Source organism: Clarias gariepinus, chromosome 9 (assembly GCF_024256425.1).
Source record: "Clarias gariepinus isolate MV-2021 ecotype Netherlands chromosome 9, CGAR_prim_01v2, whole genome shotgun sequence".
NCBI classification, from domain to species: domain Eukaryota; kingdom Metazoa; phylum Chordata; class Actinopteri; order Siluriformes; family Clariidae; genus Clarias; species Clarias gariepinus.
The window spans coordinates 6,275,416-6,299,652 of NC_071108.1; the positions used below are offsets into that span (position 1 = coordinate 6,275,416).

At 40.0% G+C, this 24,237-nt stretch overlaps 1 protein-coding gene across 1 annotated transcript in view; it reads left to right on the forward strand.

Moving 5' to 3' along the window:
• The first annotated feature begins 556 nt into the window (after nucleotides 1-556).
• Nucleotides 557-24,237, forward strand: part of kcnd1 (potassium voltage-gated channel, Shal-related subfamily, member 1) — an 84,616-nt gene continuing 60,935 nt past the window's right edge. Inside the window, exons 1-2 of the mRNA XM_053503328.1 lie at nucleotides 557-739; nucleotides 1,713-3,594. Of these exons, the coding sequence (XP_053359303.1) occupies nucleotides 2,480-3,594 (1,115 nt within the window). The 5' untranslated portion in view covers nucleotides 557-739; nucleotides 1,713-2,479. The remainder of the gene's footprint in view (nucleotides 740-1,712; nucleotides 3,595-24,237) is intronic.

The following is a 24,237-nucleotide window of genomic DNA, read 5'->3' on the forward strand; positions in this document are numbered from 1 at the left end:
GATTCCTTGGGGTTTCCTCCCACCTCGCAGAAAATATCCTGGTAGATGCATTGGTGACTCTAAATAACCCTTTGGTGTGAATGATTGAGTGCATGATGTGTTGTGATGACCTGGCATCCCGTCCGGGGTGTACCGGCATGCTTAGTGTTCCTGGCATAGGCTTTGGATCTATTGGCAGTCTGACCAGGATAAAGCAAGGATCAACGAATGATTATAAAATGAAAAGAATGACGGCCAGGCTGAGGGATATCAGAATTTAACCTGCAATGTTCGCATGTTGTGTAACATCCACTTCCTTACTGCTCGTTGCAGGACGTGATGCATTTTCGAGTTAAGTGTTAGATGGATGCATAAGTATATGAGAGAGACAGAAAGCCAGTGTGTGTGTAAGAGAGAGAGAGAGAGAGAGAGTGTGAGAGAGAGAGAGAGAGAGAGAGAGAGAGACATAGGGAGGGGGTTGAGCAAGCAAACGAGAGAGCGAGAGAGAGAGAAGCAGTGCAGGAGGGGAACAGCACAAGCGGAGAAGAGAAGAGAAGAGGAAAGAGACAGAGAAAGAAAGAGAGAGCACTAGAAGGACTAAGCAATACAATCACTTCTTCTCGAACCTGTATGTGTCTCGTTGAGACGGCTGAAGAGGATCCTTTCTTTCTAATTCTTTTTTTTTTCTTCTTCTTCTTCTTCTTCACCTGCTTTCTGTCACACAGGACCCATCATCCTTTCAAGCTCCTCATAAGGGGAGGTAATTATGATCCTTATTAAGTTCCAAAATAGATTAGAGCTGCCTGTGAGACCTTGGAGTTTTAGAGCATGTTGACTCTTCGTAACTTCATTACAGATTAAGACTTTCCATCAGCCCTTGATTTGAGGTGTTTGGATCGTTAAGAGTTTGGGTTTAATGCATGCATCCATAGAGCTACAAGCAACAAGCTATACCTTATATGGATGTAAAACAAATGAAAGCAATATCAAGATAAGGATAAAAAAATAAAGCGTTGGATTTAATCTGGAAATCTGATGCTACGGTATAGATAGCGGTTTGTGTTGTTATTGTTTCTTGCTCTTAAAATGATAAACGAACTTCTAAATGAACTTAATATGCTTCTCGGTATGTGATATTTGAGGAAGTGAACTATTGATCTTGGATAGTGTGTGAGTATGTAATAGATGTACTGGATTGATGCTGGGTTGGTTTCCTTCATGATGCTTCACAACAGGGAGAATTTTCTTTTTGTTAAAGAGATGTATGCGAGGATCTGGTCTTAATCTCACTTCAGCTGGCACGCTGGGTCATATTGGTTTACTGGACACTTTTGCTTACCTGTCAACATAAAGTTTGCATCTAATTATGCTTAGAAAATTATGTGGAAGACGGTTAGTTAACACCATGATCTCCTGAAATAAATACCTCGGTCGTCACCTTAGATGATGCTACTGTACTGTACGTACGGAACATACCATTCCTTTTCCTTTCCATGCATTTTGAAATAAATATTAAGCCATGGCTTTTTAATAAAACCCCAAAATAGTCCATGTGGTTGTCTCGTGAGAGTTTAATGTTACTTGTAAGAGGTGTTCCATAAACTTATTTTGAAGCTAGTTTATCCAAAGGAGACTCTGAGAAGCTTAGGGACATACAGCAGTGACAGTGCATCCAGGGCTTCCACGGTCGGCGCTGTACAGCATCTGAGCTTCTGTTCTGTTTGTTCTGACAGGGACATTAAGGAAGTCGCCGTATATGGAATAGAGACGCCTGCGATCCCCTAGATCTCCATTCAAAAGCCTCGTCGAACATCGGTGAAATCGAGTAGCCACTTAAGGATCAACTTGTAAGGGAGGGGAAACACTCAGTATCAAAGCTCTTAAACAACAGAGAGAGAGAGAGAGAGAGAGAGAGAGAGAGAGCAGAGAAGCACGATTTGCCTATTTTGCAATTTCAGAGCCCATCATCACAATTTAATAAGGGTTTGAAATCGTATTCAGTGTGTGCAAACAAGAGCCAGCGGACTTACCATAAAATGATTTTATGAAGACAACCCTAAAGGAAAAAAACCAACAAAGGCTTGGAGAAGAGAGTTTGAATGTACACATGGTTTGTTTAGGAGCTCTTGATTTTTTAGTTTACGGAGATAAGTTCGACATGTGATGTCAAATGGCATCAGATGTGTCCTCAGTAGTCCAGTGGGACTTTTTTTTCCTAAGGATGATGATGAAATTTGCCTGAAACCACTCACCTTGGAGGAACGTTCCCCTGTGAGTTACGCGGACCGACGGACTGGAAACAAATACATTTCTTTTTAAAGAAAATAATTTAACCATGAAGTCTGGCTGAGAACAGCTCGAATGAATATTTTGAAAATTCCTTTTTCAGTCTTTTTACTTCCGAAAGGTTCAGAGAGATCACCTCAGGGTTCTAGAGCACTCTCTCTACTCTCTACCTGATCTCTACTCTTGTAACAACTATAGCAACAAATAAACAAAAATGGCAGCCGGAGTGGCAACATGGTTACCCTTTGCCCGGGCAGCCGCGGTCGGCTGGCTTCCTCTGGCCAAAAACACCATGCCCAAACCTCCTGTCGATAAGAAGAGCCGCAGTGATGAGATCCTGATAGTTAACGTAAGCGGGCTCCGGTTCCAGACGTGGAAGAACACCCTGGACCGTTATCCTGACACTTTGCTGGGAAGCTCAGAAAAGGAATTCTTCTATAATGAAGACACTCAGGAATATTTCTTTGACAGGGACCCCGAAATGTTTCGGCACGTCCTCAACTTCTATCGCACAGGCAAGCTGCACTACCCACGGCAGGAGTGCATCCAAGCTTTCGACGAGGAGCTCGCTTTCTACGGCATCGTGCCGGACATCATCGGGGACTGCTGCATGGAAGAGTACCGTGACCGCAAAAAGGAAAACCAGGAGAGGTTGGCAGAGGACACAGAGGCAGACATGGCGACAGACCAACCCTTGCCTCCGAACAGCACGCTTCGTGAACGCTTATGGCGAGCGTTCGAGAATCCGCATACCAGCACTATGGCGCTAGTGTTCTACTACGTCACAGGCTTCTTCATTGCCGTCTCGGTTATCGCTAACGTAGTGGAGACTGTGCCATGCCGGCCACCCAAAGGCAGCCCGAAGGAATTGCCGTGCGGCGAGAAGTACTCGTTGGCTTTCTTTTGCATGGATACGGCATGTGTGCTGATTTTTACCTTCGAGTACCTGATGAGGTTGTTTGCTGCTCCCAGTCGCTGCAAGTTCATGCGCTCGGTGATGAGTGTCATCGACGTTGTGGCTATCATGCCCTACTACATCGGCTTGGTCATGCCCGACAACGAGGATGTGAGCGGTGCTTTTGTTACACTCCGTGTCTTCCGGGTCTTCCGCATCTTCAAGTTCTCGCGCCACTCGCAGGGCCTGCGCATCCTTGGCTACACATTAAAGAGCTGCGCCTCCGAGCTTGGTTTCCTCCTCTTCTCCCTCACCATGGCCATCATTATCTTCGCCACAGTCATGTTCTACGCTGAGAAAGGCACCAGGGAAACCAACTTCACCAGCATTCCAGCCTCCTTCTGGTACACTATTGTCACTATGACAACGCTGGGGTGAGTCCATCTGTTTTTTTGGCTTTACATCAAATGTAACCATTTGTTAAGGTGTAGGGAAAAAAAACACATGTGGTGCTACAGATTTTTATTATCGCTCCTTAATAGTGACGTATTTCTTTTCCCTCACACATACCCAAAGGGTGATGCACACTTCCATGAGGTGAAGCATGCTGACTGTGTAGCAGCAGTTCAGGTTCTTGCGAAAAAGGCGGATGAGATCCATTAAGGACTCTTTAGGAAATTCCCCTGTGCCTAAATCCACTTACAGCTTCATTTCTCATGCATGCTGCTGACAATGTCCTTACATACAAGTTCTGTGGGAAGTTTCACTATACTGTAAGATACTGTAGGGTACTGAAACCGTCTGTGCAACTGACAAAAGCCCTGTAGACAAACTTTTATCCTTGTCACAAAGCATTCAGTATCACAGATACCTAGATATTCTGGAGGATACTTCGTCTATGTCCCACCATGATACACAAGTATTTTTTTTAATAGACGTCAAAGAATTGTTTTATACTGAACTTTTCATATCGTACAAATATTTTCTAAATGTGAAAGGGTTTTGCATGTCCATAAAGCATAAGGTAGTATTTACCGCATTTATGCACATTGAAATGTGTTAAAAACATAAATAATGCATCTACTGATTTTTGTTGAAATATTAATGAAGCACACCTGCATTGACTAATGTGTTTCCAATTAATAAAGATATACACCGGTCAGTCATAACATTACGGTGCAAAACATTCTACTCAGTGTTGATTCTTGTTGCCCCACCTGAGCATCTCCGGCCTCTCACTCCACAAGACCTCCAGGGGTGTGCTGTGGTGGATCCGTTGGGCGTTGTGGGTTGTGGATGGGTTCTTCATGGATCAGACTTGTTTGTTGGGTGCATTCCATGGATGCTTGGTTGGATTTAGGTGTAAGGAGTTTGGATTCCAGATAAAAGAAAAAAAAAACCTTTACTGTTACCCCTTGCCTGCTAAGCCTCATACATGGCAGGCTGTGATGCAATTAGTATTTTCATACAGTACCTCTCTATTGTGGCCAGTGGTAACTTTTTTTTTTCAGAATTTTGTGCTGCATTTGGCTTTTCTGTAGAATCAGACCAGACAGGCTGGCCCCTGGGCTGCACGGGCATAACTTCTGGCACCCATGATCCTGTCACCAGTTTACTGATATGTAATTGTCTAGCGTTAGTACCCGTCTTTTGCAGGAATAGTTTTTAGGAATAGTTAAAAAGTTGAAGCTAAAAAATCAGCTTTAATGTAATCAGTGATATTATTATTTCTGTTTAAAGCCCACATACTGTACTGTACATGTCTGCCTATCTTTCTGTACAGCAGAGTTCCCTCTCTCTCACTCACTCATTGTCTATATACTGCTTTATCCTGTATACAGAGGCTAGGAGACAGGCACAAGACAGGGTATACCCTGGACAAGGTACCAATCCATTGCAGGACACACGCTCATTCTCACACTAGGGGCAATTTGGGAACACCAATTAGCCTATTCTGCGTGTCTTTGGACTGGGGGAGGAAACCAGAGTACTCAGAGAAAACCCACCAAGCAATGGAGAGAACATGCAAACTCCATGCACAAAGAGATGGGAATCGACCCTTCATGGGTATAGAACTCGAACCCTGGAGGCACAGGGCGACAATGATAACCACTTAGTCACGGTGCTGCCTATGGCATAACTTTGCCGAATTTATTACCACAAATATATAAAATTTTGTAATGTTGAGTATCTTACACCATGTTGATGCTAAGTAGTAGTTGTTTCATCACCAGTCAGATGTTGAACACTTGCTGTTTAAAGATTATTACATCCGGCACATGTCTGTTTAAAACATCCCTTCTACTTAAGATTTTGTTTTGATTCATGGCACAGGTTTAACTGCAGGCAAATTCCAAAGGACTGGGAAATTCTGTTGAACCAGTATTGTGTGATGCTGTTACAAAAATTGACTGGACAGACATACGAACATGCAGACATACAGACGTACGGACATACATTTTTCTCAGACAGGTTTCGGGTCCGCTGATGTATGAAACGTAAAGATTTAAAAAAAACATTTTTTTTTATTATAAATACATACATACAGTACTGTACATACATACTTGCAGTCTGATCTTTAAGATCAAAGGCACCAACGTCTTTGTTTGATAGTCATATTTTAAGATGACCGCTTCTGGAGTAATATGTGAGGCGGCAACATAATTAGCTAGCAAGGACATGGTGTGCTTTAGATTCTGTGTGTGTTACCTTTGCATGTACAGTAGGTGAAGTTAGACCTGTAAACTTGTAGTGAAGGTCTAGTGAAGCTGATAGAAACCAACCCAATGGGTGCGGATTGGGGCTGTTAAACAGAGATCATCACAAACTTTTCCTTCATAGTTTAAATGACAGTTACATGGTGCACATCTTAACAAAAAACAATCCACTGACAGCTTGTACGCCACCATTTTGTCATGTTTTCTCTCTGCCCACTAGGATTGTCTTGTTAGCACCTACAGTAAAAAGCAGTTTCCTGTAAACCTGATATATAACCAGAGCATTTCCACATCCAAATAGAATCCCTTCCTGCATGTCAGAGTGATTGCTCAGCTAGTGAAGAGTAAACATGACAGCAGTCCGTTTAACATCCGTACGGAGTAAATTACAGGAGCCTGTCACATTATTGCTGGTGATTAGGTACAGCATGCAGGAAAGGGATGATGTGTGTGTGTGGGCCGTGGGTCTTTTTTTTTCACTGATACAGCATGATCGCTCAGGGTGATGGATGGGTGGATGGAAGGAGGAGGGCTATCACAGCCATTAGAACAAAGCTTACTGTACCTTCAGTGTGTATGTGTTTATCACAACTTAAATCTGCATGGATGAAGATTTATAAATACCCTTAACTGTACATGCATACTGTCCATACAGTAAAGTTAGTAGCCTCTCTTTTACCCTTTTTGTGTCAAAACATAATAAAAAAAATCATTGTGGGTAGATTTTGGGTTTCTGTATGAGTTCTAAGCACTACATTGCATTGCATTGTGTTTCTTTGACCTGAGGGTAAATGTGCTAATAACGAAGGCATGTTAATTATATCACGCTGCCTTTAACACTGTGTTAAGTGTTAACTTTGCAGTTGGCTTTAAAAATATTCTCTTATTCACTCGTATGACCATGCGTTTAAAGGGTAAATCCGATGCAAGTGCTGGTTCCAAAAAATAATAATTATTTTTTTGTAACCTCTTTCCTTTGGCATAATATAGATTTTTGGGTACTTTATCTCAAATCAACAAATTGTTATTATGTCCCGTAGTATAATGTTTAAGATGTGTTGGTTTACTAAATTTGGAAGTGTTTCTTAAGCATTTATATACATAAAAATGTCAAATTTAAATTTTACAGTATCTACAGTAGATGCTACACTACTGTATGCATATACAATACGATGAGGAGTGTTCAAGTCAAACCGGGAATGTTGATGAAAATTCTTATGAATGACATTAATCAATTGACATTTACCCAAAAGTTCGAGCACAGTACAGTGACAAAACTTTTAAAGAAGGCCGGATGAGAGATCCTTATAAAAAAAATTATGGATCACTTGTTGAAGACCAACAGCACTTGCACATTACAGAAACTTGGTTAGAAGTTATTTCCACATCCCCCTTACAGTCCTGATCTCGCCCCAAGCCGTTTCCACATGTTTGAGTCAATAATGGAGTTCCTGGGAGGCCAGCGTTTCAGATATGAAGCAGGCAGTCCAATCATGGCTCCGGCGTCCTGAGTAAACGTTCTTCCTTGATGGTTTCCAATCAGTAGTGAAACATGGGGATACGTGCATTATTGTAGCAGCGGATTATATAGTAGACAAAGACATGGAGTTTTAACTCACAACTGTTATTGTGTTCTGTTATTCATGACAATCAAAGTCCCAGTTTGACTTGAACGTCCCGAATTTCTAGAAATTATAAACCCGATTTGTTCCGACTTGACTTTTCACCCATAAGCTTTGTGGCTTTGTGTTTGTTTGTGTGTGTGCAGAAATAATAATCTTTCAGAGTAAACTGTGAAGTGAGCACACTAAACACTGTGAAATGAGTGCGTGGGTGGACTCCACACTGCTAAATTAAGACAAATTTGCAACAATGGGAAATGAAGGTAATTAATCTAACCAGGCCTATTCATGACTCAATCTTAATATGAATAAACTCTTAATAAACAAGGCTATGATCAGATTAGTATTTTGATACTGTATTATGTCATGGTATTGCCACCGACAGCAAAAACAATGTTCTGAGCTTCTTCACTCCATCCTGCCAATGCTTGTTTAAAAGACCCTCGTTAACCCCAGAGGCTTAAACTGCATCCTGGTCATTTCAGTAGAGCAGATCCAGAACCGCCTGATCAGCACGTGTTTAGTGTGCGTCTGGGTACACATAACTTCCCTGCATTGACTGTTTTTTTTGTTGTTTGTTTTAGGCTGCAGTGTTAATCCTGAATCCATTGCATTTTATTAGACATAACCATTTAATGACTCATAAACCAAAACTTATTGATTTATTACATATTCATTGAGGACTAGAGGAAAATATATTATTGTAGTGTGTTTAAACATTTTATCGTTTAGTTAATGCTATAATTTTTTAAAACAATCCTTCTGGATCCCGGTGCTTATCCGTGCTGTATGAAAATGGAGATTTATAAATTGCACCATGACTTCCTGATAAATTCGGTTTGGTCTCGATGTCAAATTCACATTAGTGTTAACGAGCACAATCTATTTCTCAGCAGGATCTTTAATTTGACCATACATTGTACCGGAATATGAATGAATCATGTCATTTCTCATGTTTCCGCTGATCGTGTAGCTGTCAAGACAGGGGTATTAAATATTCTAATTTTTATTCATGTATCATCCTGCATGGCTGCATTTCATACAGATTTACACACCCCTACTACCTTTGAGCAGTTCCACTGTATATTATATTACACTGCCCGGCCATACAAAAGACACACACACACACATATTTAATTTCAACGCCTTTAGCTTTGATGACTGATTAGTCTCACTAACGAGTGGTTTTCCAATCCTGTGAGTTCTTTTTACCTCGCTTTTGTGGAAATACTCTTCTTTGTACTTTTTCTTCATTACACAATACGCTCTTACTTTATGTCTACAGTCATCATGTACCATAACCAAGTGTTTTTTTGGTTATGATTTTTTCTTTCTTTCAGTTTTTACAGTTCAGCTTGATCCTTCCAGGTTATAATAATGTATTGGACAGTTCCTAACTAAATTCCAGTAGCATTAATGCTTCCTTTTTTTATTCAGGCCAATAATTAATATCCCTTCCTAAAGGGTGTTGTTATTGTTTTTTGGCTGGGTGGTGTTCGTCTCACTGTGCTCTTTTGGTTGATGGTTCATACTGAACAATTTCAGAGATATGTATACATATATATATATATATCTCTTTCTCTCTATATATATTAAACCTAAATATGTAACCTAAATATGTATTCAATATATATAACCTAAAGTGGGCATGGCCTGAGCACGTTGCCGCTGGCCATAGTGGAAAATGCTGGAAAATGGCAGCAAGCAGTGTGAAGTCTTACCTAAAGATTTCCTTAAACTCAGCTACTGTAAAACACTCCTTTTTATAATTGGACCTGTATGTAGCTGTTTTAGGCTACAACTCTGACCAGGCAGTTACTAAGGATAAATAAAGAAATACTGTATATCCTGTAAATCTTTCTTTATCCTGCCAGCTCCACACCTAAGAGCTCATTTACAAGTGCATGAAAGTAAAAGCTTTCTGACGAACGCACCCAGGGTGTAGGATTCCTGATGATGCACACTTCTAAGCATCATCAGATGCCCTGTGCACTGTTCTGCCAGGCTTTTGTAAAGGAAAAACATCTAAACTCATCTGTATGCATTTGTATTTGCATTCATTTAGTACAGTATTTGTTTTCATAATGGCTTGCATGCCAAACAGATTAAAAAGGTTTTACACAAATTTTAGCATGCTCCTTTAGGCACCAGGATGTCAGCCATGGTGGTACTGTACTGTATCACAGGCCAGCTCTTTCACTGTGACAACAACAGAGAAGGATCCGCTATCTTCTATGAATGATAAACAATGTTTCTATAATATAAGAGTCCGCTATTTTTGTTTTCCATTCCTAGATTGATAGTATTGTCATATAATATTGATTTTACATCACATGATAAGGATAAACACGGCACGCACAGGACTGTGTGCTGGTAAGCGTCTGAATCTAATTGTAGTCATCAATACCTGACTGATTTAATAAGAACCCCATTCTGTAATGCACGAACTCACCTGTTTTACAGCCTTGCAAAACCTTGATAATTAACTCACAAACTCAATCAGAAGCATTCATTGAACCTCGCAGTGTTACAACCATCGGAAATCGGGCAGCTTGAGATCTATGATGTCATTTTTTCCCATTAAACTGCCTTGTAAAAGTTTTCCTCGAGATTACACTGACTGTGTTACAGGTGCAATGCAGCCTTCGAAAGAAACACATTACTGCTTTGCTAGTGACAAAAAGCATGCAATCTTGTGTCTATTGATGTGTTCAGCGACTAACAACTTCTCAAATACTGGCTTAGAAACATTATCGTCATTTTGAGTGCATCATTTAAACTATCATCAGCAACCTGATGGATGTCACCTTGATACGCGGTAATGCAAGCTGAAATCACAGTAATAATCGTAAATGCTCAATTTGATGCAAACACACACACACACAAACAGAAGCTTACTTGGCTGTGCATGCTAATGAAAGCCTTGTCGGTGTGAATAAATATATTTGTATGCATGTGAGTGTGTACGCGCGTGCACGTGTTCCTGACGAGATAACACAAAGATCCCCAGATGCGTTCATGTTCCAGGCTGCCACGGCTGATCAGCCTTGTGTGTCCCACTGAAAGCCTGGGTAAATGCTCCATTTTAGCCTTGGTGTGCAGGAAAATGTGTGCTGATCAAAGCAGAGGTGAAAGAGATCTTCAGGGATTTCTGTGAAGAAGTTCGGGATTTGATTTGAAGTTTGATTTACATGTATTTCATTTTTACCATGATATGAAAAAATATTTCATATACTGTACTGTAACGGTATGTTTGCATTGTAATTGGTGCTGTTTTTCATTGTTCTGATAGAAGGTGTCCATCTCCATTTCATACACATTTCCATAATAAGGGCTCAGGCACTATGACATCAGCCGTACATCATCATAGTATGTGAGGGCCCGTTTGTTCTTCTAAGGATGATTCATTCTTCAAAACTGATACATTTTCTGAAATCTCGAGCATTACAAATAATAATGCTGATCTCAAAGACCCAGGATACCATGCATGTCCAGAATGCAATCAACACGATGGCGATCTCAATGGCAGTATTCGCATGAAAGTTGAAGCTTTGTAAGCTGTTCTCTTTGAGCAGAGTGTACAGATGTAGTGGTGAGAGAGATAATGGACTAAAAGGCTGCTGCTGCATTGCACTCTTTAGGTAGAGATGAAGTGAAACCTAAATCCCACTCTCCCAGTTTTTGCATGTTTGTGGGAAACCGTTAATCAAAGTGAAAACTGCAGTGACAGAGGTTTAAATCGGAAACCCAAATTCTTTAGAAAAAAGAGATAGAGATGCCATATATTGTTCTTTAATGTACCGTACCAAAAGTAAAAAGGGAAAGACTGCTATAACAATATACTGTATGTATAGCTGCTGTAAGAACTCCTTTAAAGTGACCTATTTTACTACATATTCGCAACTTTTCTTATTAAGTTAAAATGATGCAACAAAGACAAAAACAACAACCCCAACGCAATTAAATTTGATTCTTCTTTCCCTTTGTAATTTAAAAATCCACCCCCGCCCCCAAGGCTTCATGACAGCATCTGATTTGATGTTGTCCAATGAAATGTACCGAAAAAGAGAATAGACCTGTCCTCCGCTAAAGGACGGGCACTCATTGGTGTCTCTCCTTCTTCTCCCCAGAGCCCAAATCTCCCTTTTGTTACCATATGCTCTTAGCTTATATAAGTCTCTTCTGGGATATGAGCCGTCCCTGTCCTTGAACAATCCAAGACCCAGAGGACCTCGCAGTGCAGATGATCACCCGATTCTAGTGGAAAAAAAAACATCTCTAGTCACGCGCAGATGGGAGTTTTAACAGTGCTAGCTAAGGATTCATTTAAAGAGTAATTGGAGGCCCTGAACCGAGGCATACGAGGCATGGCCTTGGCGAAATACTGGACAGAATGATGTCACAGGAACTTGTGAAATTCTGCTGAGGCTCTTTCATTTTCATCCTTGAAACATGTGTTAACGTGATTTTTTCATGTGGTCCTGTAACATGCAATTGAAACTGGATACAACTCATGAATTGAGTGTTAATGGTCTTGTTTAAGGGCCCAATGATGGCAACTGACAACCTTACATCGGTAGCCTGAAGTATTACAGAGCCAACCAAGCCATCACCAGTATATTGATCACCGGCCTGATCACCTGTCATCATCTACACCTGTTTTCGCTGGTTTCTCGCATTCCTCTGAAGCTTTTCAGGTACAGAGACTTGACTAAAAATCAAATGCAAGATGTTGCCAAAAATGAACGCCAAAGGTCTGGGTCTTTGGAAGCTTAATATAAAGAAATTAGGGCTGGCTCAAAACTCTAGCACAGTACTGTACAGTGTAGTACAAAATGTCAATTTATCTTGACTGGACAATCTCCAAGAAAAAGACAGACCAGTAGGAAAGCAGCCACCTAAACAAACAACAGTTTTGACCAGCATTTGCATGCGATACAGATAATTAAGCTTGCCCCATTTGGAAGACAGCTACCCTCTGGGACATCTTGTTTTGGCCAGTGTGGATGTCTGGATTGCACATTTCTCAGTTTAAATATTTTTAAATCATTGATTATTTATAAATAATAACAAAGGTGGAGAGCTAATCTGGAGAATCGGAAAGTTACCCCTGTGCACGTCAATCCCACCAGGTCAACAGGGAAAGAGATAACACATTTTAGTCAAAGTTGCCCATTGATATTCCCATAACACTGGCCACCAAATTAACCTGTTCACCAAAGGTCCATAAAAGTTCGATTAATATGCAAGGACCAAATGATCCTGGATGTTTACAACTTTAACCACACAGCTTCTTTTAAATGGAATGGATTTACAAGGTAGTCATAAAACCCTGCAGGGCGTATGGTTATAGGCAGAGAATCAACAATAGTGGTGGTGTGGTCTGTCCTGACATTACTCACTGCCAGTTATCATTACTGACCTGAAGTTACTTTTTCATCGCCGGTTGGGTTGTTTGTTAGCTAATTAATCACGGTGCCAAGTGTCACATGGAACAAGATGCTAAAATGTACAGTTTGTGATAATGATGATGATGATGATGATAACGATGATGATGATGATCAAGAAATGCTGGATAAAATGCTACCTGATTTCAGTTTTACATCAAATAAACTGACATGCATCATGTCATTCTTTAGCTTAATATGCACAATTCGTATGATATGTTTTAGTTATCTGTGGTCCCTCATGTCTAGATGTGTTTAACATGAGTAAAGTTAATCCACTGATGGCACAACCTAGAGCTCAGGCTTCCTTCGGAAACAGGAGCATTCCTGGACATAAAGCTCAACTCAACCCCTGACTCCACCCCCAACCCCGCCCTTCCCCGTGTATATCTGTTGCATGTATAGAATGTGCTAACATGCTTTATGATTTCCCTTTCCTTTGGCCTGTTGTTGCTGAGACTGCCATTGCTACTGTTTCTTCATTCCACAATACTAGAAATTAATTAAAAACATTTGGGGGGCAAAAAAAATCAAACAAACTATCATTTCATGAATTGAGTCAGCAGTTTTAAAACATTATACACTTGCTCACTCAAACTCTAGAGACTGCTGTGAGAGAAGACCTCATGAGATCAGCAGTTTCAGAAATACTCAATTCGGCGTGAATCTGACATGAACAACCACGACACAGTTAAAGTCATAGAGATCACACTTCTTCCCCGTTATGATGTTTAATAAGATCACTAACTTAAGTTCTTGACCTGTATCTGTATTATTTTATGCTTTGCAAATTAGAACATGTACAGAACAAAAGTATAGACTATAACTATCAGTTTGTCCTTGGTGATGGTGGCATGTTTAGCTCATTGGATAACTCCAGGTAATCAGGTGCTCTATTAGAGTGGTTGGTGAGTGCAAATATATATAAGCTAAAAGTAAAGAAAGCATTCCCTAGCTGTCCAAACTGAGTTGGTTCACATTATTAAGCATCATAGCCCATGCAAAAACTATAACCGCTTTTAAATTCATATGACTATTTAAGCTATTTACATGTGCCAGACCTTTAGGTAAGTTACAGTACAGTAGGTTAGTTAGCTCTTTCAGCACCAGCTACAGCCAGGTGTCACTTCCATCGCATCTCAATCCCTGATTACTGTTTTCTGCTCATCTACAGGAGTCAATATTGTTTGGGTTAAAATAAGATCATCATTATTTTTTTTTACTTATGTTAGGTGGCTGAGTGGAAGGTTTCTTGGTTGCCATGCAGAAGGTCCGAGTACCTGATGCCCAAACCTCAGCCACTGGATGCAGTGCTGCTCCAAAGCCCTGATAAAATGGGAGGTTGTTGTATATGTTGCTGTCGTAACCTTTTAATGGGAGCAGCCAAAAAGAACTGATACGAAAGGGGTACTGATACATGGATAGGTGAGCGCACATGCTGCACTTCACTGCCTAGAATGTGTTCAATTCAATTCAATTTTATTTGCATATTGTTTTGCATAATGTAGTATCAGCTTTACAGAATTAAAAATAAATTAAACCACATGCAGAACTAAAGTATAGACTATAAATATCAGATTGTTTCTGATGGGCAAGGCGAGGGAGACAATGGCAAGGAAAAACGGTATGGGAAGATACCTTGAGAGGAACCAAACTCAATAGGAGAGCCACAAATATGTATTGTGGCATAAACTGTATTGCTTTGATATTGTGTATAAGAAAAGGTAAAAAAAACGTTTATTATTATCATAATTTAACCACTGCTGAATAGAAGCTTCTTAAAGCTTGAATTTAGGATTTTACTGGGCAGATCAGCAGATCAATACTGTGGCACACGCCCCAGTAAAAGGGGGTATACTTTTTTCTTGCTTTTTGTATACTTTTCTCTTGCTTTTTTATCATTCTAGATGACAAATCTAAAATGCATTTTTCAAATACATGAATAGTAGTTTCAGTATTCTATTCCTTCAACTAAACAATATGAAATTAAAGCAATATCCAGAATAAAGCTTAAGCACAGGAACTTTCTAAAACTGGAAAACTTCAGATCTTTTGGATGAATGTAGGCTGCACACAGGTACCAAAGTGACCTTTAACGTGCTTAGAAGAAAAAAGAGCCTCTAAGAGGACAAGAGTGGAGTTACCAAGATTATTACTGACCTGTGCTACATTAACCTTAATTACAGTAGAAGGAATAGATTCAGATTCCAGAGATAGCTTGGAATCTAATTTATAGTTTCAAATCAAATTCATTTAACAACCCTACTTTTATGGACATTATCTTTTTAGCAGCTTTTTCCAATAGATTTCTACACAAGTGTGTTTGATTTTTTTATTTTTATTTGTTTGAGTAAATACCTCTTTTGCAATGTGGTTCTTTTTGGCTAATGTGCAATGTTTTATGCATGAAATATCTTTTTTAAATATAGGCATTGTCACACAGCAACTTCACACAATTTGACATTTATGGAACTCTATACTGTATACATATGTATTTTATTTATTTCATTATTTCACATGTTTATTGGGGTTTATTTACTTCATTCGTGTTTACACCCATGCTCTCCTGGCTCTAAAGGGATAGCTGATCAGCAATTGGCAATGCATAATCGAATTGAAATGAAAATCGACCAATGGATTTACTACACTAATTAAATTGACTGATCCTTAGAAGTCAAAAGAAACTGATCATCTTCTCAAGCTTATCATCTTACAGCTGCAGAAAGATCTGCACTTGTGTACTTGCAGAACATGATAGCTTGAGCACTGAAATCTTGGGTCAAACTATAAATTTTACAAGTAATGCATTATTTAAAAAAAATCTAATGTTATCTTATTACATTGTATGACATAAAGAGGACAGCTAATCTTTGATTTCTCATAAACCTAGGGATTTTATCTGGCATTGGGATGAAGATTGGTTCACCCACTCAATATTTAAAGAAGAAGACATAAAAGGTCAATAAGTCCACTAAAGCGGCCATATTTATTATGCTGATTCAATGACATGTTGTGGGAGATAAGATGCTGATATGATCTATCTTACTGTGAAAGGACAAGGCTCATTAGGTGCATTTTTAGCATCGTTTGGATCAAGAGTAATGTACAGTAGAGCACTGCACTAAGCTAGAGAATCAATTGTAGGAGCAACACCATCTAGTTTTTTTTCTGAGCAGATGTAATTCACTAATTTCTTAAGAGTTGGGTTTAATTGTGATCAAAATTGTAAGTTTTAAACAAAAGTTTCCCTGTAGAATGCATTTTTCCTGTAGAATGCATTTACTGTATACACAACAATTCTACAGTATACAGTATGTACCCCCATGGTTTGTAAAAAGAAAAAGAAAAACAGTAGTAATCACTGCAAGGCAAGTTTAGGGTTTATGCTGATGCACTTGAATTAATACAGCATGCTGCCATTTTATAGTAACAACTTGCTATGTAACAAACAGCTTTTTTTTTTAATTGTAAGAGGATTAATCTGCAGGACATATTGTTATAGGAACATTTTTCTTTTTTTTAATGGTAATAGTCTTGCTGCTTAACTTCAGGCCATTTCACACACCATGCTACGCATCTAAAGACTCATCTGTCTGTTGGAACTTTACACGCAGTTATTCACCCACACCACTTGCACATTAGGGGAACTTGGCTGGGAGTTATTGCCACATCCCCCGTACAGTCCTGACCTCGCTCCAATCCATGTCTACATGTGTGAGCTATTAAAGGACCTTGATGGTATCCAAGCACAAATGAAACACTGGGATAAGTGCATTAGTGTAGCAGGGGATCATATAGAGAAATAAACAGAGTTTTTACTCTCATAACTGTGTTCTGTTATTCTGCACAATTAAAAGTCCTGGTTTTGACTTAAACACTTATAGATACTGGGTCAGTTCAGAAAATTATAAACTCACCCTTACTTAAAGCTTGGTCATCCATTTGAATGTATAATTAATTAGACAGTTTGTCATTCTTATTAAATTGTCATTTGTTAATATCTGGGTTAATGTTGGTAATACTGTCTGCTTAAAATCTTTTTTAAGGCCAGTTTTTTAGAATCAATGTTCATATTGTCTTTTTTTTTAAACTGCATTAATAATACGAATCATAAATTGTGCAACATAAGGCCAGATATCAAATACAGTATTCACGCAAAGAAAGCTGATTTTGTTGTTTTTTCAATCACCATGGACCAAAAAAAACAAACATCTTAGCTAAAGTGCAAATCATGGTGTAAAAACATATTGATTAAAAACAGGCATAATGGTTAGCACCATTGCCTGGCACCTCCAGGGTAAGTGGACCAGATCTCAGCCTTAGGTGCGTGAAGTTTCCCTGTTCTCCGTGTTCTTGGTGAGCTTCCTTTGGGTCCTCCGGTTTCCTGCCACAGTCCGAAGACATGCGGTGTAGGTTGATTGGTGTTTGAAAATTTGCCTGTAGTGCATGACTAGGTCTGTGTGTGTGTGTGCATGTTTTTGCCTTGGGATACGCTCCGCCCTCGTGACCCAGCAGGAGAAGTGCTTTAGATAGTGGTATGGATGACTAAATCACTGAATGACTAAATCTGTGAAAAAAACACCTCCACTACTGCAGCAGATGCATAATGTCTCTCCCAATGTTCATGTTCCTGCTAAGTACAAGACAGTGAAAACTTAAATCCTAAATACGGCTAACCAGGCAGAACCACAATCTGAGGGCACGCAGTGACTTAACACAACCAATTTGTTCTGATGGGCAGCTTTCTGTATTGGAAATATTCCCTCAGGCGTAACGTGGTTCAAGTGGTTTTTCTTCCCGTTCTGTTTATCAGGTGATTTATTTTCTTCCTCACCCTTTCCTGGTGTTTGATCCATCAAGGTTGGCAGAGGTGGAATTTAAATAGGAGAGTTTACAGAAGACAGTTCTGCATAGTTGCATTGCTATAAGACAGGCGGTGAAGAATGGTTTGAACTTGTTATGCCTTTAATTCCGACGATCATGAAGATGGAAAGGTTTCTGGATCTCCGAGCCGTAAAGACTCGCCTAATCTGAATGTTTTTGTGGGATTGAATGCTTTAAATCGAGTAGATGAGAAGCGAGATGTTTACATAAAACTAGGTGAGGTCATGGAGAGTGAGGCTTTGAAAATTCAAAACATTAGCCAAAATAAGGGAAGCTCCATCTGCTCAAACATGATGGAAAAGAATCGATCATCTCGTCACCATCGATAATCTCCTTGTGCAAGTCCACAACAACCTGGGCACGTGTTTGCATACGCTGATCGGTGTGTGTGTGTGTGTTCTGTGTGCAGACATCCATGCCTTGGCATGGAATTGAATAAACAGAATAGTGCAACACAGGATCTGGTAGATCAAGATGGTAGCATTTCTGTGTGTTGTGTTGGAGTGTACATATGCCTTAGGTTACCAGTTCACAGATAATTTAGCAAATTAGTTACGCAGAATATACATTTTTACCAAGAAAGCTGATCAGGACTCTTTTTTAAATACTTTTTTTTTTTTAAGAAGCATGATTTATAGCCACTAGAATGCATGTTCTTAGCTTGACTTGCCATTGCTCACCTTCTTATAATAGACCTCTTACTACTCACACCTACAGTGTTGCAGAGTGAGAAAGTTGGATAACAAATTGAAAGTCCTGGAATCATATAAGCATCTCAGTTTGTTCTCCATGTTTTCTTTCATTCTATATTTAAGCTCATTCTTACTGTAGATCCTATGAGAAAGTGCCAGGTGATGTTTGATTTCCATGCCCACTTTCCTGCAACTAACATGAGGACAGGATAACAAGTAACTTTTGTATCGTATGCAAGGGTGTAACTTTGGGTTAGCCCACACATAAGTTGTCTGAGTTACTATTGTGTGCTTGAGGATGGGTTGGATGTAACCAAGGCTTACTCATACATTAAATCGAGAATGTCAATCAGTTTATCATGTTTTAGAATAATTGGTCATTTCAATTCATCTGATATGATATTTGGAGAGGTTGTACTGGCTGTACTAGCAGATCATCTTTTTTTGGGTCCTGCTTTCCCTAGCCATGGATATAAGCATAGGATAAGAGCCTTGCCCAAGAGCCCAACAGTGCTAACCCGGTGGTGGCAAGGTTCAAACTCCAACCCTTCAGTCAGTCACCCAAAAACTCAACCACCTGAGCTAACACTGCCCCACTTAAACAGTAGATTATTAATCATAATTATATGATTGACATCAATTACATTTAAGGATTGCATTTACATTTAGGAATTTGGCAGACGCCCTTATACAGAGTGACTTACATTTTTATTTCATTATGTATCTCATGTATTTGAGCACCAAGGTTAAGGACCTTGCTCAAGGGCCCAACAGTGGCAACTTACTGTAGTGATTGTGGGGTTGAACATGCGATCTTCTGAACCATAGTCCAATGCCTTAACCACAGCTGCCCCTGGATTAGTGACTGTGAGGTGGTTAAGATCTGTTTGCAAGAAAGTACTTTATTACTCATTACTTACTTATTAATACGTTATTATTTTTATCTGGTGTGTAGGGTGGGTGCTGAAGTTCTTCGACTACCATCCTGCACAAGTTGTCGAATGGTTTCAAACATTTTTAGGGGTTGTGCTCGTTAAAGGTCTTCCTGATCTCTTGTCGTCTTCCGCTTTTAAAGCATGCATGCCACACAAAACACCTCAAAGACTCATTGCAGCTTTGCCAAAAACTTGCCAAATCATGGCAAACGTCTCTGTGGCAGATTTTCCCATGTTTTACACAGAATTTTCCATTCGCTCTTTGTTCAACATGATGAAATAGCAGACCTGGTTACGCATAGTGGTCAGAATAGCACCAGTTGCACAGCTCCTGATGTACACAGGATGATGTCTTTTGGCGACTGTGCATGCAGCCTTGTGCTGCGATCTATTGGTGTGTTACAGAAATTGTCTCAAAACTTTTTGATAGCCTTTTGTACTGCTCTTTTTGGTACTAGGGCAGAAGGGGAGAACCAGTGCAATTCTTCTCAACCAGTAGACCTATTTCAAACCACAGCATCCAAGAGATGAGCATAGTGGCTCTGAGTGGTTTAGATTTCTGGTCTGTGATCAGACATAAACGGGTCTTCGCAGCTATACTGTACATCCCTACAAAAATGTATTGGCATTCATGAATGTTCAAGATCTTCACTTCACATGGATTTATATCTGTCTTTAAACTCTTCCACGTTAGGACTATGTATATAGGTATATGAGGTTTCTGGAGTCAATCATGTCATAGTCTGCACTACTGATCAAACCCATAGGATAACACAAGGCATCCTGACAGGATTTCTGAGACTAGCTAGCTGGCTAATGTGAGCTAATCTGACAGGATTTCTGAGAGGAGTTTTAAAAAAATCTCCTGTGTATAAAAGTTCAAAACACTCACGACTAACACTAGCGAGCTGGCAGACAGGAGCTTACCTGACAGGATTTATTCAGGTAATACTATTTATAAAAATAACTTGAAGGCTTGTCACTGCTAATTCAAGTTCAAAGGATATTGTAAAGCCAAGTATTTATGTGGTTTAAAATCCAGGCAGTTGACTATACAATGAGCTTGCCTGAGAGGAGTTATGTTTTCTGTGTATACTTACTAAAGTTCTCAATGCCATATCACAAATCACATGACCTTTTTAGCAACACCATCTTTATACGGAAAGTGGCCACTGGACCTGTATGGCATTATTTTTGGTTATTCCAAGAGAAACAAAATGACACTTCAGCTGTTTAGCATTTACTGTACTGTATGGACAGCGGGTGCAGAAGAAACAGACCCGAAAGCGTGATGGAGCATGGCGTACTTCAAAAAAAGGAAAGTAGACTATAAAAACCGAACCTTAAAAAATGAATGGACGGATCAATGTATGTTTGAAAGCAGTTTGAAAAGAGTTTGTCTCGTATGTTCCGAAACCGCGTCAGTAATAAAAAGCAGTAATGTGAAGCGTCACTATGAGATAAAACATGGGGAGTTTAAGCGAACATATCCGCAGCAGTTCAAGTTAAGGGCATGTAAAATACCCCATCTGAGAGCCCAGTATGACAGAGCAACCAGAGTCCCTTTATTTAACACTGACAATAAATATTAGTAAAATGCTATGGAAATTTTTTTATGTTTATTTTTTTTTAAGATTTTACCGCAATATACAGAATATGCATAAATAAAGATCTCCATATTATAAAATTTTTTTTATTAAAGACTGGACCTCATAAAAAAAAAATACCCGCCTTATGAATTTTTGTCCTAAAAACTAAAAAAGAAATTTGCTTTGGCATACAGTAGTTGATCAATTGGAATGGTTATTACCGTCACGCTCACCGCTGCGTAAAAACGTCAGCGGCCAAAATAAATCAGTTGCATTTCAAAGTCATTCGTAAAATGGCCGCCAGGTGGCGCAAAGTGACATTTTCGCTCGTTGCCGTAAATACAACAGTGACCGTTATACAGCGTATCTCTGTATCGGTTTATTGTTATTTAAGTTCTGGATTATTTCAGGTACTTTAAACACATTGTTGGGTTGCTCATGTTGGCTCATATGAGAACTTCTTACAAGTCTACCTGGGTCTTCAATAACTACCTGGACTCCATATTAACATCAATTAACATCAGCTATTATAGCTGAACTGCCTCCCACCCTACACACTGTATAAATGCAGATCATTTACTGCTTTCTGTTTCACCCAAATGAGGATGGGTTCCCTGTTGAGTCTGGTTCCTCTCAAGGTTTCTTCCTATTACCATCTCAGGGAGTTTTTCCTTGCCACTGTCGCCCTCGGCTTGCTCACCGGGGACAAACTGACCATTTTGATTCATACAAATTCACATTTCATACAAACTTAAATAATTCTTTTGACTATGTAAAGCTGCTTTGCGGCAATGGAAATTGCTAAAAGCGCTATACAAATAAAATTGAATTGAATTGAATTGAATATGAGATGTAGTTTACAAATGAATACCTGGTTGGGTTATTTTGACCCAACAACTGGTTTATTCATTATTCTTTCCTTTCTCCAAATATCAGCCTGCAGAATGTTTGAAATATTACTGTTATTGTGTCACAGGTGTAGTTTTAAGAGTTGTTTAGGCAGGCCAACTCATGTTAAAGGCCAACTCTCATGAAGAATTTATAAACGGTTTCTAAACATGGGCTATTGTTTTTTTACTTATAATATTTGTTAATTTAATTTAAATGAGGTTTGGGCTCAGGACTTCGACTCGGCATCGTGATTCTCCTCTTTAATTTACTCCATAGTTTTAATTAGCGCTCAGCCGCATGCATAAAGTTTTCCAGAGCACACCGGCAGAAGTAGACTATCATGTGTCATGTGATATGGCATGAAGGTCATGTGATTTGTGAAGTAGACTCAACCCACCGACTCCTCCTGCCCCTTCCTCTCTGACTGCTGACGATTTTGCCACATTCTACGATGGGAAGATTGCAGCAATCCGCCAGTCCTTCGCTCTCAACCAAACTCCTACGGCAGAACCTCAGGACCTTTTCTTCCCTCCTTTAGTAGAATTTTCCAACTTGTCATCTGACGAGATTCAACAGATCATCTCGTCATCTAACCCCACCACCTGTTCATTAGACCCAATCCCTTCCACAATGCTCCAGGCCATCTCACGAGACCTCCTTCCCTTCACCACAGCCATCATCAACCAATCCATATCATCTGGTCATGTTCCTGCCGCTTTTAAGAAGGCGAGGGTTATTCCCATCCTCAAGAAACCCTGCCTGGACCCATCAGAAGTTAACAACTATCGCCCGGTATCACTGCTCTCTTTTATTTCCAAAATTCTTGAAAGAACGGTTTATAATCAAATGTCTCTTTATCTCTCACAGAACAACCTTAATGACCCAAACCAATCTGGATTCAAAGTGGCACATTCCACAGAGACTGCCCTTCTGTCAGTCACTGAGAAGCTCCATGCTGCTAGATCTGCTAAACTTTCATCTGTCCTCATCCTCCTGGACCTGTCAGCTGCATTTGACACCGTGAACCACAAGATTCTATTATCTATCCTTACAAGCCTTGGAATTTGTGGAACAGCGTGGCAATGGTTTGCTTCTTACCTAAAAGATAGGTCATATGAGGTAACATGGAGGGGATCTACATCTGCCCCACGTAGACTCTCTACTGGTGTCCCGCAGGGCTCAGTACTTGGTCCTCTTCTGTTCTCCCTCTATACCCGGTCTCTTGGTAAAGTCATATTATCGCATGGATTCTCATACCACTGTTATGCAGACGACACCCAACTTGTTCTCTCCTTTCCTCCCTCTGACACTCAGGTTTCCACCCGGATCTCAGCATGTCTGGCAGACATCTCATTTTGGATGGCTGCTCACCAGCTGAAGCTCAATCTCAGTAAAACCGAATTGTTGTTTATCCCTTGTGACTCATCTCCAGGTCAAGACCTTGTGATATCCATGGACAACAACCAAATCACTCCCTCAACCACTGCCCGCAATCTCGGGGTAACCGTGGACAATCATCTGTCATTTTCCCCACACATCGCTAACCTTACTCGCTCTTGTCGATTTCTTCTTTACAATATCAGAAGAATTCGCCCATTTCTTTCTTCACAGGCTACTCAGGTGCTTGTTCAGTCCCTTGTTATTTCAAGACTGGACTACTGCAACTCACTCCTGGCAGGCCTGCCTTTGTCCACGATTCGTCCTCTGCAACTGATCCAGAATGCAGCAGCACGACTCGTTTTTAACCTTCCCAAGTTTTCCCACACCACCCCACTCCTCCGCACCCTGCACTGGTTTCCTGTAGCTGCTCGCATCAAATTCAAAACACTGATGCTTGCCTACAAAGCTAAAAATGGCCCAGCACCCACTTACCTCTCTGCGCTAATTACACCACGAACTGCACCACGTTCCCTCCGATCCTCCAGCACTGCTCGCCTCATCCCACCATCTCTCAGGGATCGAGGGCGGCATTCATCCAGGCTCTTTTCTGTTCTGGCACCTAGGTGGTGGAATGAACTTCCTCTTGATGTCCGTACATCAGAGACTTTGACTATCTTTAAACGACGACTCAAGACGCATCTGTTTCTCCAGTACTTGGACTAACACCCCCCCTGGAAAAAAAACAAAAACAAAAAAAACCTCAGATGTGTTGGACTAATGGTACTTAGTTATTAACCTAGTTAACCCAGTGTAAGTATGTATCCAATGTTGTAAACATTAAAGCACTTTTTGTAAGTCGCTCTGGATAAGAGCGTCTGCCAAATGCCTAAATGTAAATGTAAATTATGAACGCGTCGGGA